Source organism: Myotis myotis, unplaced genomic scaffold (assembly GCF_014108235.1).
Source record: "Myotis myotis isolate mMyoMyo1 unplaced genomic scaffold, mMyoMyo1.p scaffold_m19_p_21, whole genome shotgun sequence".
In the NCBI taxonomy this organism is placed as follows: domain Eukaryota; kingdom Metazoa; phylum Chordata; class Mammalia; order Chiroptera; family Vespertilionidae; genus Myotis; species Myotis myotis.
In genome coordinates, this window is record NW_023416326.1 from 12,023,252 (window position 1) to 12,037,714 (window position 14,463).

At 43.2% G+C, this 14,463-nt stretch overlaps 1 protein-coding gene across 10 annotated transcripts in view; it reads right to left on the reverse strand.

Annotated features, from left to right (window-relative positions):
• Positions 1-14,463, reverse strand: part of CEP170 (centrosomal protein 170) — a 100,123-nt gene that overhangs the window by 24,895 nt on the left and 60,765 nt on the right. For all 10 annotated transcript variants that reach the window (XM_036355087.1, XM_036355089.1, XM_036355088.1 and 7 more), the window contains 3 exons: positions 6,982-7,131; positions 5,491-5,617; positions 1,253-3,082 (listed from right to left, as the gene is read on the reverse strand). In XM_036355087.1, the coding sequence (XP_036210980.1) occupies positions 1,253-3,082; positions 5,491-5,617; positions 6,982-7,131 (2,107 nt within the window). The remainder of the gene's footprint in view (positions 1-1,252; positions 3,083-5,490; positions 5,618-6,981; positions 7,132-14,463) is intronic.

Sequence of the window (14,463 nt, forward strand, 5' to 3'; positions counted from 1 at the left end):
CTGCCTACCGACTTTCCTGTCACTCTAACTCAGGACTTAGCGCTGAGATACTTGCTGTCTGACGCTAAGTATTTAACAGCTGGCTCCCCCCAACCCCCAGGCGGGCCTTTTCAGCCACACCCACATCTGAGGCTGATTATGAAGTAATAAGACCATGTTTACAGGGCACCCAAATATCTGTGTCATTGCCAAAGGGGTCGCGAGTATTTCCATGGGCTTCAGCTCTCAATGTGAAGTACAGAAACAGACAAATGTGCCAGAAGCAGTTAAAATCTAGTGGGGAATATGTAGTTTTTGTAAAGATTATGTTAATGACAGCTGGTTTTGTGGTTAAATATGATAGTGCTTTGTGAGATGATGCTCAGAAGCTGTTATATTTCTACAGCCCACTCTGACCTACGAGCCTAGGGACTTCTTAACGAATCCATCTTCTTTCACTGAAATAGATCACGGGTTAGTTTCACCTGCACGACCATCAACAGCTCTAACTTTTAAAAGTATGAGTAAGGCATATGACATTTCAAAATAAATGGGGGGGGGAGGGGGGAAGGCAAAATATTGATGATTTCCTTCAGCTCTGAAAGGAGTAAGAAAATGCAGAATGCTTTTCTTCAGGTTCATAAGGGCTTAGAATTAGGTGAGGATATTGGAAAGTTAAACACATGCTTTTAGGAGCAAAATACTAATTCCTATGACCTAAACCAGACAATAATTCCTAGCTAATTTTGACAGACAAATCCAGGTATCTCACCAGCTAGACCAGCGGTTCTCAACCTGTGGGTCGCGACCCCTTTGGGGGTCGAACGACCCTTTTACAGGGGTCGCCTAAGACCATTGGAAAACACATATATAATTACATATTGTTTTTGTGATTCATCACTATGCTTTAATTATGTTCAGTTTGTAACAATGAAATTGGGGGTCACCACAACATGAGGAACTGTATTAAAGGGTCGCAGCGTTAGGAAGGTTGAGAACCACTGAACTAGACAATTAAATCTCCGAGATTATTTCAGTATTTGTCTAATTTTGAAATTTCTATTTTACTCCAGGATATTGATTGGAAGTGTATGAGACTTCTGAATTTTCTACTTACTAAGCTAAAATAATTTTTATAGGAAAAAACTCTCTCTAGAGTAACCTTTCTGTTGAATCTTGGGGAAACAACATTGGAGATTTAATTTTTTAAAACAGGAGGCCCACAACACAAAATAAATATGCTAATATTATAACATATCTGGATCCAATTTACCTGAAGGTGAGCCATGCGTTGAGGTCATACTTTTGACCTTGGAGTCTGAGAGCCTCGAGATGCTGTTGGCTCGAATTCTCGGAGAAAATTTATCCGACGGGACTAGTCTGGCTCCACTTCGAATGATGGCTTCTGCGGTCCTTGAAGAGGCGCTACCCCTGGAGATGGTCGCCTCCGAGTCGCTGCGAGCGGACAGTGAGCCGAGCCTCGTCCTCCGAGGCTGAGCCAACAAATCAATCCTCGAGATGTTCCGCCTTCCCGTGGGGGGTTTGGACGTTGAACTTGTGGTGGACACTTCAGAAGCAACAGAGGCTTTGTCGGCATCGGCAAGTTCACTGTCTGAAGCTTCCCCAAGCCGGGCGCGGCGCAAGAGGGAAGTCCTGGTGGGCCGCGGCCTGGGGAGGGTGGTGGACTTACTGGCCGAGCCGGGGGCCACCGGGGACGTCTTGGACTTGGTCCCCTTGCTTCCCTCCAGCTTGGAATGTGCGTGCTCATCAGTTGAGGTAAGTGGAGTCCTCCCGTGGGGTTTACAAGAGTAAGTTTCCTGATCAGATGACAGAATGTCAGAGATGGCAGAATGGGGGACGCTGGAGGTCTGGTCATCGTCTGTCAAGTCTACCGAAGGCTGTCTCATGCGCCCACTGGACTGGACAAATTTCCGCCCATCTGCTCTCAACCCGACATCCGTGGAGCGACTTTTTGTTTTCTTCTCCACCTTCTCCCTAGCACCACCAGAGGACTTGGCAGCGTCCTTGGACGGAGACCCCGAGGAACACCTGTCTTTGTAGAGGCTGGTGAAACTCTTTCGCTTTTGGGTTGACTTCCTCTCCGTCTCTCCGGTGACCAGGCTGATGGTACTGGCTGTGTCCACATCCGATTCCGGGGAGATCGAGTTGTCTCTATTGTAACTGGGGGTCTCTGGGCCTTCATCAGTTTTATTATCTTCTCGCAGTTTCGCTTCTAGAAAAGCCATGACGGCTTCTGTGTCTTTCAGAATGAGGGTGGTGTCCAGACTGGAGTCGGCGTCCACGGAGTCACTCCTGTCGCGTAGCCTGCTGGCGGATGCCAACGCTAAGGGAGGGGGTGTCGCTGACGTCTGCTTGTTGATGTGGGGGATCAGTTCGATGGGGACGTTCGGGCTGGGCTTCTCGATGGTGAAGCTGCCTTGTCGCACTAAGGGCTTGGAGGAGTCCTTCTTGTCCCCTCCCTTGGGAGGGTGGCCTTTCAGAAGCTCGTCGGCTTTTCTGCGCTTGCCCTCACTTGGCATCGCCCTCTCTCCTTTGCTTGCACAATGTCCCGGGATTTTTTCATGAGGCTGTGAGTCCTGTCTAAGGGATTCCTCCCTACTTCTCTCTACCGGACCCGACGCATTTTTGGAAGATAATTTAGTAGGTGCCCACTGTGCCTGTTCCGCTGGCTCTGGGTGCTGAATTTTAGCTAATGTTTGCTTAACCAAAGAAGCTTCCTTGTCGGCTTCATGTCTCTCCTTCCCAGGAGAGGAGAGGCCCAAGTGCAGGAGGGCTTTGTGATCTCCCCCGGTTCTCAGGGTCTCCCCATTGACCGCCCTGCTCACCTTGCCCAGGGCTCGGTCGGCATCTTGCCTGTCTTTCTGGTATACCTGCGACGGGGCCTCTTTCTCCTGGAGCTCCGTGTCCTGCTTCTCCCCGATCTCCGACCTCGGCGTCAGGGCCTTGGCTCGGGAGCTCTCAAGAGCCTTTTCCTCGTTGGGTAGCTGGGGCAGGGTCCGCCGCCTCCTCTCTCCATGACCAGCCAGGGAGGCTGCGGACCCGCTGCTTCTCACGGAAATGCCAGACTCACTGAAATCTGCATCTGCAAAAAAGAACCACAAGGCAGAAATCAGGGCCAAAAGTGAAAATACAAAAAACACCATATTACACTGGGGTTTGAAGTGTAAGTGAAGCAAAGCCTTAAGTATAAAATAAAACTTTGACTAAATAAGCCAGCATTGTGACAGAGTAGTTTAAAAGGCAAGTACAGTGCCAAGTGCACAAACAGGCAGATGCCTGACCAGGGAGGCAGGAGAGTAAACTGTCCGAGATGAAAATGAGGGTCGTCTGATCTGAAATGTAGATCTGCTGCCTCCTTGTCTTTTAACGTGTTTTACGGAAGCTCACCATGGTTACTCTTGCACCTGTGACTTATCCCATCCTCTAAGTTCTGCTCAAGATAACAGACTCTAACTAGCAGATTACAGAATTGCACAAAGAATGCCTAGTAACCCTGTTTACTTGCTATACTTTCAATGACATGGTAAAGAAGAATAATACACCTAGTTTTTAATAAGCGTTTTATCTACCTGAGAGAATAAATTGGATTCCCAAAGTAGAACAGAAAACGCAGACTATGACTTTAACAAATTTTTCTAAAAATAAAATTCAAAGCTGATTAGAAGAATTTTTTCAATTATAAGTATGAAAAAAGCTGACAGGATTTGTCATAATTTTACAAATGCAGGGATTTTAAATTCTGGTTGTCTGGTGTATTAAGGCCTCATAGAGAAATACATGATCACTTTCTCTTTTTTCAAATAATTAGAAGCCAGTGAGAAAATACATATATTCGTGTTTTCATGTAAGAGAACTTGAAAATACGGCGGATTTTCCTGAATAAATGAGTGTGCTTCGAAATGAGGGACACATCTTTCAGAGAAATATAAATTAACACACAGAACATCCTAATCTTTGAAGATAAGTGGGGAAAAATATGCTAGATATAGCTTTTATAGGTCTTTTGTTCCCCATTACAATTCTAAAAGTTTAGCATTTAAATTTCATAGCAATACAATGATTATGATGCAAGAAAATATTAAACTTACTGATTTAACTTTGAGTAATTAATCATAAATTATTTTATGTCTTATCTCTTTGCTACTTGAAGTATCTAAAATATATAACAGCTATTTTATCTTTTTGTATATTTCTAGCATTTCTCACACTGGACAAATATTTAAAAGAACACTTTATATTTAAGAGGATTTATCAGCTCATCTAAATAAATTCATTTACAATAGGAAAGAGATAATGAAGGTCTACTATTTCTTTTTGTTGTTGTTGTTGTAAATCTTCACCCGATGATATTTTTCTATTGATTTTCAGAGAGAGTGGATGGAAGTGGGAGGGAGGAAGGGAGAGAGAGAGAGAGAGAGAGAGAGAGAGAGAGAGAGAGAGAGAGAGAGAGAAACATCGATGTGAGAGAGGCACATCGATTGGTTGCCTAGCCCACAAACCTTGACCAGGGCCAGGGATCAAAATTGCAACCGAGGTAATATGCCCTTGACCAGAATGGAACCTGGGACCCTTCTATCCACTGAGCCCAGCTGGCCAGGGCAGTCTACTATTTCTTACAACAAGGGTAGAGTGTTACTTCCCACAGCTAATACTTATAATTTTATAGTGGATTCTTTCTGTAAATGTACCTAGCTCCTCCGTCTGGTCTCTGTTTCCCAATCACGGACTAGTTTCTGTGAACCAACCTGTAAATTACTCTGTCTTTCCAAACACTTTGGCCATACTAACAACCACTACAATTCCTGACTGGTAAAGGCTACAGCTTTCCCAGTACATGGTCGTGTATCTTGTTCAAAGAATTGCTGACTAATGTTTACAAAATTCCTAAACCAGATTGTGGGGGTGCCACAAGCCAGGGACAAAATAAATTTCTATTTCCATTTCTAAGGATAACAAAGAATACAGATTAAAAAAAAAGACCGCATGCAAATTCTCCTTGAGGGTTTTTTAATAAGAAGGTAATGAACTGAATCTAATAATATCATTAGAAGCATATAATTTTGTGTGTTTTTTTTAAAACCTACATTTCAGTTTGCAGAAATATAATTAAAAGGTAATAAAAATCACATTACATAGATTTGCAAAAGATGCAGTTAGTAGATTAAGTAGAATCTTTTTTATTGACGTATGGCAGAAAGTAGCACTTAAATATTTGTTGTATGGGATGATTTGGAATTGTGTTCGTCTTTTTAAATTTTCATATACATTATATACACTTGTGTATTTATGTGCTTCATCTACAAATTATCTCTGTCACCAGTGTGAATTAATTTTAATGATTTCCATGTTAGTGAAATTAAAATGATATATGGAGCATAAGCATGAACATATGCGAATATGCTCATTTGGGTTTAATTTACTGCTCACTGTATAGATTTAGCTTGTTTTTAAGACTGATGTGTTATTCACGCAGACACACACAGAAAATACCATTCTCTAAAGGAACAGGGACAGACAACTCTACGGTCCTTTCTTCTGGGTCATGCCTCGTGTGGTTGGCAGCCAGACTGGCCCACTGTGAAACCCAGCGCTTGCTTCCAGATGCAGCCGTGCCTTCCTAAGGGAGAAAACAAGGAAACACGATAATGCAGTCTGCTCAAACCTGCTTCTCTTAACAGAGAATTCCAGTTAGTCACATTAACCTGTCACACAAAGCAATATTTGAACCTCAGATTCCTATACTATCATTGATTACATTTCCTCATCCTATATAATAAAAGGCTAATATGCAAATCAACTGATGGCAGAACGACTGGTCGCTATGATGCACACTGACCACCAGGGGGTAGACTCTCAACGCAGGCAATTACGATGCTGGGTGCTTTATACACCTTATTAAACTCCTGGCCAACAGATTTATTAGAAACTAGTAGCTCTGCGCATGAATCCATGCGCCAGTAGCTCGCCAGTAGCTCACTGTTGCCCTCCAATAGCTCTCTGCCTGCTGCCCCGCCCTCCTGTAGCTCCCTCCACCCTGCCCCCCCGAACCCCCCTATAGCTTGTTGCCCTGCCCCCTTCTGTAGCTCTCTGCTACCTGATTATAGCTGCTGCCCCACCCTCCTGCTGATTCTTGATCCGGTCATTACTCAGTCAGTCTTACGCTTCACGGCGTAACGACCATTTGCATATTGCATCTTTATAATATAGGATACCATTTGTAGAGATGAGAAAACTGAAGAAAGAGAGGGGAAGGGACCAAGTCAGAAGTGGCAGTTCTGGGATTTGAACTCGGGTCTTTCTGGCCCTGTCGTACCATGCTGACTCTATAACCACCTTCACTAAGCCATCCTTGACCAGTTTCACTCTTCTCTAATGACACTGCCTGAGGTCACAAGTTGCATCTATGAGGCACGCCCTCGCATAGGTTTCCATTCTGAATCATGACCTCCTAGAAAGTTCGAGCTGTGTATATTGCTTGTTTTCTCTAATAATGCCAATTAGAGCAGCGAGCGTATAGCTCATTCACTGCGTACTGAAAGCTACCATTTTCCCTCACTGACAACAGAATATTAATTTGAAAGAACACAGTAAAAGAACAGAAACAGAATTACTGCATGATGGCTTTGGGCTTTTGTTAGAAACAAATACCTTGGGAGGATTTCATTTTTAGGAGTCTTGTACAAGGGGACATATACATAACTTAATATCATTAAAAATGATGAAGCCGGGCAGCGTGGCTCAGTGGTTGAGCGTTGACCTATGAACCAGGAGGTCACAGTTCGATTCCCGGTCAGGGAATCGATGCCTAGTGTGGGGTGTGCAGGAGGCAGCCGATCAATGATTCTCTCTCATCAATGATGTTTCTCTCTCCCCCTCTCCCTTCCTCTCTGAAATCACTAAGATTTTATTTAAAAATTATTTGTAAAATGACAGAAATTCACATCTGTGCATGAAAGAGGTGAAGCCGAGGGCAGACGGTACCTCCGTGTTGTGAAAGCCAGGCGTGCCCAGCGGCTTCCTCTCCTCCATCATCACTGCGGCCGAACCGAGAGCCCAGTCTTTTATCAGGTCTTTCTGCTTCTCATTGATAACAGGCCTGTTATAATCCTGACTGTCATCCACTCCAAACACCTAGGGGGAGAAGATCATGTTATAAATGAGAAGTCAGGTTAATATGTGAATGCTATCAGTAACTTCCGGGGCAAATAAAGATATTCTAAATTAATTGCAATCACGAGAGCAAACTTGATTAATGACAAGGTCATATCCACGTGGAGAGAAAGCTGGGCCGTCAACAGGGCAGTGGCAGCTCACGTTAATGTAAGTGTCCTTTCTGAATGTTTAGCAAATATACTGTTTGCTACTAAGAAATATTCAGGGTGTTACACATCATTTGGTAAAAGATGTCAAGAACACTGTAATAATGCAGAGTTAAAAAACATACCACTTCTTGTTTCAGTTTGTGTCTTTGTTCTCTTATTGTTGAAAAACATGTTGGGAAACTATAAATGCATGATGGATTTTATGTGTTCCTTCCTCACAAATGTTTAACATTTACATACATGAATTAAATTTATGCATATAACTAAGTTCCCAAATAACAGACTTGATTGTATGGTCTTTGTATAGGATATAGCATGATTCTCAAACTATATGCACCTAAAAATCACTCACAGGCCTTTATTTGAAATGCAGATTTCTGGGTCTATCACACTGATTAGCAGATTTTGAATAAGCAGACTGTCTCTGGTGGACACTTGAAATATTCTAAATACAGAGACCAACAATCACGAGCTTTTAAGGGCAGGACCTGAGTCTTACTAATTTTCTTGCTCATAATAGGCCCCCATTTTGCCAAAGAAACTGAAGAAATGTTAACTACATAAACTCGAACATTCCATAGTCTCTACTGTGTTCTCAATGCTTATTATTTACAGAACTCAATCATGGCCCTGATTACACAATCAGGAAAAATATCCTGTGTGTGAATTAACACTTTGTAGAAAGGAGCTTCAGAACATAACCAAGGAGACTTCATTCTGGTTTAAAAGGGAAAAATACCTTTGTTTAAGGTAATTTCTAGAAAACTGTGTAATGATCATACAAAGCATCTATCTGATAAGTTCTGAAGTTCACATGTACTAAGGCAGATGTCAGGTTTTCAAAATGGCTAAAACTTGGGAATTTTACCACTAGATGGCCTCATTACCTCGTATTTAGTTCAAATGTAACTTTAGTTTCAAGAATTATGATTAATAGTCTCTTGAAACGCTCAGTATTCAAATTATTTTTGCTTTAAGAGCAGTTGGTAACTTGGGTTGGTGAACACACAATATGACATACAGATGATGCATTATAGCAGTGGTTCTCAACCTTCTGGCCCTTTAAATACAGTTCCTCATGTTGTGACCCAACCATAAAATTATTTTCGTTGCTACTTCATAGCTGTAATGTTGCTACTGTTATGAATCGTCATGTAAATATCTGATATGCAGGATGGTCTTACGCGACCCCTGTGAAAGGACTGTATACCTGAAAGCTATATAATGTTATTAACCATCATCCCAATACATTCAATAAAATACAAAAAGAACAAATTGTATATTATCACATTCAGATCAAATATGAACTTTACTTACAATTGGAAGCACATAGACAGAAGGGACAAGCCTGCTTCATTTCGCTAAACATTGGAATTAGTTTAACAACAAGAAGCAGGAAATACTAAGTATATTTTTCTATGTGCTCTGTCTCTGACTCCACTTGAGCAGAAGGCAAATCAGAGCTCCTCCAGTTATTTGGGCTCTTAAAATTTAAACATTTTCTAACTCAAGTTCCTCAACTCCCAATTTACTGGTTTATCTCCTTATTTTTTATCATTACTACTAGAAAAAAAAAAGGCCAACTCAAGTTGGAAAGTGGAAGATAAAAATAGTCACGTGTGATGATGACCTGCATGTTGGATCTCATTGGCGTAACTTACAAGTTACCTCGATTTTCTGATTTGCTGATTTTAATGCTAATCATACTCAAGATGGATTTCCAAACCTTGATTGTCTCAAACATCTAAGCACCAGCAGTTTCTAATAAAATATAATCAATCTCTCCAAATCACTTCTGACACTATTTTGAAATGATAATGGAAGACAAAGACATAAACACAAAGTAGTAATGCTTTTAGGAAGGGAGCTGAGTTGTATAGAGTACTCAAATGTCATTCTATGGATTCCCTTTAACGCACTGGAGATGCTATACATATATCTGTCAGAGAAGTAACTTTTATTTATTTTCCAGACAAGTGATGGCGCCTGAAGGACCACTCCCTGGGGAAAGCAGCCTTCGAGGCGCATCCCCATATTTTTGCTAGTGCTTTGAGAAATTAATGGGAGCAATGCCGAGCCAGCTGGAAATTCGTGTCACCATTTTTGTGTGTAGGTAGAGAAACATCCATTTGTGACAACTTGCATGAGAAAGCAAAGAGGACATCAAAAGCTAACACTGTCTTCCTACTTTAAGGGTATTACACTTCTAACTGCATTTTAAAAATTCAGAATTCGGTGGAATAAATGGTTCTGAATGCTTACCAGAGAATTTGTATGACCTATTTGTAATCAACTTTTAAATTTAAAATTCAGACAAAATTGTTAGAAAAAAACGAGCTCAGAATGGAGGCAGGAGAGATGTTTTATAAGTCATCATGGTAACAAGTGCTCATAGCAGAATACTACTCACAATAGTCAGAAGGCAGAAACAACCCAAATGTCCATCAACAAATGAGTAAATAAATGCACACAATGATACATTATTTAGTCACAAAAAGGAATGAAGAGCTGACACATGCTATGTCATGGATGAACCTTCAACACCAGATGCTGAGTGGAAGTAGCCAGTCACAAAAGGCCCCATACTGCACCATTCACTTTCTATGAAATGTCCAGAATAAGCCAATCCTTAGCCCAGAAAATAGACTAGGGGTTGCCAGGGGCAGAGTGAAGGAGGGTCAGGAAGTGATTGCCTAATGGGAGTGAGATTTATTCTGGGGGCGATTTCAATGCCCTGAAATTAGACACTGCTGAGGATTGCACAACCTTGTGAATGGACTAAAAGCCACTGAAATGTACACTCAAGTGGCTAAAATGGTGAATGTTATGTGAATTTCCCCCCAATTTTTAAAAAAAGGCACCATCTGGCTTTATTCTTCCTTTTCCTTCTATTGAATAAAACCATGTTCTCCAAACGTGTGTCCTCTCCCTGAATCCATCCCGTGTCTTTGACGCCTCCCACTCCCAGGGAGTTACAGCCACAATCTCTTCCTTTCCCATCAGCACTCAGCATTCTTTTTCTAGACCCTTCTTTCCTATCTCGAAATGATGCTCACTCTGATGTTCCTATAGTCAACATGTCCAAATTCCCTCCTTTTCATGGCTCATTTCCTGGTCACACATTCCTTCCTTTCATCCCTAAAATCTGGCTGCTCATCTACCACCCTCTTCTTGCCAAGATCCTTAGTGCTAAGTCATTAGTGAGGAGCTGCTAGGAACTCAAACGCATCTCTAGTCTCCTACCAATCAAGGCACTTCCCCTGAAACTTGCACATTTCTTCTGACACAACCTACACTCTTTTGCACCTTTCATACTATCAGAAGCTAAGCGTACACAGGCTTTAACCATACATTTCAACAAGTTACTTTAGGATCAAGGTAGAACCTAGTTTCCTAATACAGGATAGTCTGTTCATGGAGGCCTAGTGAGATTGGATACATCTATAAATTCATCAAAATAAATTAGCTAAGATAAAGCTAACCACATACATACATTGATAAAAACGAAAAAGCGTATCAAATTTTTCTTCTCATTCATACTGAGTGTGAAAAAAAAGATACTGAGTGTCTACTCCATGGCAGGCACTGTTCGAGGTACAAGAAATACAGAAGTGATCAAGACAAATAAGATCTTTCTAGAAAGGACGGACAAAAAATAAACCAGCTAGTGATGAGTTCCATAACGAAAATAACACATGGCGATCTGACGGGGCTCCGCAAGGGGAATGCGGGCGAGAGAGCGCCTCTGAGGAGCGGGGCGTGCGGAACACAGGGCAGAGCGGCCCAGACGGGCACAGCCCCTGACAAGCTCCCGGCCAGGAAACTAGCAGATCTCACACAGGAACAGGGACAAGGGGGTGGGGCAAACCTATTGAACCTTAAGCTTCTGACTGGGAAAGGTGCGGTTCCCTGGTGGGGCTTTGGGAGGTAACAGGGCAGAAAAGGGTTCCCACACTTAATAAGGACTTGGGGTGCCACGCAGGGGAGGGGAGCACCAATCAGAGTGACCAAAAGTAAATTCTCCTGATAAAATAATTTTTACATATTTTTTTATTGATTTCAGTGAGGCAGGGAGAGGGAGAAAGGGATAGAAACATCCATGATGAGAGAGGACCATTGATCCGCTGCCTCCTGCACGCCCCACACTGGGGATCAAGCCCGCAACCTGGGCATGTGCCTTTGACCAGGAATCGAACTGTGATCCAGGTTCATAGGTCAATGCTCAACCACTGAGCCACACTGGCTGGGCACCCCCATAAAAATATTTGAAAAATCACTTAGTGAATAGGGGCCAAGGAAAAAGATTAGTATAAAAGAAAGAAAAATCGAGCTGCCAGAATTTAGCTTTGCAGGAGCACTATTTGCTCTGGCCCATTAACTCAGACTATTTCTGGAGTGAAAGGAAGTAGGAAAAATATGAAGTTCAACTTGAAAAGTAGCCTGTTTCCAAGGTCCTCTCTCACTGTCCCAGGCTCTTACCTGACCTCCTGCCCCTTCACACATCTCATCACATCTCATTTTGTCTGAATGGATCTGAAGGGCGCTGCTCCCCGCTGGGTTCTGGCTGACACTGCCCACCTAGATGCCTGTTATCCGTGGTTCCCTGGCTCCAGCTCGGATCCGGCCTAGCATCTGCTGTAAACTTCAGGGCTTGGAGCATCCGCATCCCACACCACTCCCACCTGGCCCCGGGCCCCAGCACTGACTGCCGATGGGCTGCCTGACTCGCTGCTGTCGACGTGCCTTTAACCTGTGTCTCTGGTCTAGTTAGTCCTCCTGGTTCTGGATTCTTTCTTCTCTACCAGCTGCTGCCTCCAGAACCAGCACTGAGCGACAAGGCCCCGCGAAGGGGGGGAATGCACTCGTCAGAGGCCTTGTGGGGAAGGCTGCTGCCACGATGGGCAGGAGTCAGATCTCAGCGCAGGAAAGTGTCTGGAAGAACTGCCTTATGGTATGAAACGTATGGAAAACAGAAATACGCCCCCTGCCCCCCAAACACAGGGCCTGAGGCCCTCTACAATGACCATTTTTTCCCTTGTTTATTTAATATTTAGCTTTCTGTGCTCACTCTAAGTTTTTCGCATTTAGCGTGGAAGGCTAGGAAGTAGCTCTGACCACATTCTCCCAGCAGCGTCTGTCTAGAGGGAGGAGTGGGGAGGGAAAAGGAATGGGTACTAATGATGCTATGCCGGGTTCTCTAGCTGTAACAGGGAGGGGTAAGGGGGGGGCTGGAGAGACCACTACAACTGGGGACGATAATTACCTTTAATCCAGCAGTCAACAGCACTTGCTTTAGCACATCTCCGTGTAAGCTTAGATGTAAAACTCAAGAGATCTTTATAGAGAATAGGCATTTGTTAATACTATAAGAGGAAGAATTTGGGGACAGTGCATAAAATAAGATTACCTACTGATAAACACACAGCACAAAAATATCCAACAAATGCTGTAACCCTGGGGTTGGGGAAGAGCTCTCACAACCATTGAACTACAACCAGCACAGAAAAACACAGATCTGACATTTTAGCTTGGTCCTCTCTATTCTTTTTTTAAATATATTTTTATTGACTTCAGAGAGGAAGCAAGAGGGAGAGAGAGAGAGAAACATCAATGAAGAAAGAGAATCATTGATCCGCTGCCTCCTGCATGCCCCCAACTGGGGATTGAGCCTGCAACCCAGGCATGTGCCCTGAGAATCAAACTGTGACCTCCTGGTTCATAGGTCGATGCTCAACCACTGAGCCACGCTGGCCAGGCTTGGTCCTCTCTTTAAAGAGATCCTTTTTAAAACTGTAGGCAACTTCTTCCAAGTTAAGATGCTAATACAGATTCTTCTTTACACCCAGGAATACAATGCATTATGAGAAAACTGAAAAGGCATTCAGGGCTTATCATACCTAACTCTGGTGTATTATGTGACACTGTTGCTCACTCACTTTTTAAAAAATTCTGTTTCTGGTCCCAAGATCATATTTCTTTTATTCTTCTGTTTGATCTTTTTCAGGCTCCTTTGTTCACACGTATTCCTTTGACCAGTGTTGGTGTTGCCAAGAACTTCATACTCTCTCTCCTCATGTTGTACATTCTTTCTAGGTGACCGCATCTATTATTTTGCATTCAGCTACTCTCTAGTAATTCCCAAATCGGTATTTCAGCCCAGACCTTTTACCGAAGACCAAGACATTTATATTCAACTGAATGTTGGCCATGTCAGCAGCTTTTAATTGCTTCTCTGCTTCGGGCCTTTCCAATTTTTAATCCATTCTTCACACCTCTGCGGTGATTAGATCATCACTGCCCTACTGAGAAGTTTTCAATGCCTCCCCACAGCCTTCAGCATAAAAATCTGGAGTCCTCGCTGTAATATACAAGAGCCGTCAAAGTCTAGTCCAAGTTCATCTCTCTAAAGGGAACACGGTCCTCTGAACACGTCTCCCAGCCTCCGTGCTTCTGGACACATCTCCACATATGGAAACCTACTCAAACATGTGTGCGATGGGATTAATTCCACCTGTTTCAACATGAGCTCGGCTGGCATTTCAATTCAAGTTTTACTGAGAGCGTATAAAATGCCAGGCACCGGCAGTCATGGAGCTGATAATCGTGTGTGTGTTGGGGGGGCGGGGGCGACGGGGGAAGCATGGGACTTGGATGGAAGGTCTGTAGGGAGGATCCTCTAAAAGGTCGGGGGCTTCTGAGGGGACCTTGCTGAAGGCGGCAGCCACTAGCTTGACTTTTCCAAACAAATCCAGTTCCCCGGAGTGTTTTGCTAGAATCTCTGTTTAGTCTTTAAAGAACCGACCTTGTAGAGGCATATACTTTCTCAGGGATGCTTGCCCTGCTGATTGTATCTAGAGGTTAATTTTAGTTCAAACTGTTAGGACAATAAAAGCCAAAGGAGGCAGGCGAACAGGGCGACTTGGCGGCGATAGCCAAGTAGTGCCTTAGCCTCTCTTTCACAGAAACGTGTGTTAGAGTCATCATTCATCTGCTGGTCAGCCCTTGCGCGCGTGCGTGGGTGTATGTGTGCGTATGCGTGTGTGTGATGAGGGAGTGAGGAAGTAAATAAACAGGAAGTTATCCAAGGCATGTTTAACCTGAGAGTCCCTCTTGGGAGCTATTAGTACCCTTCCTCCAACAG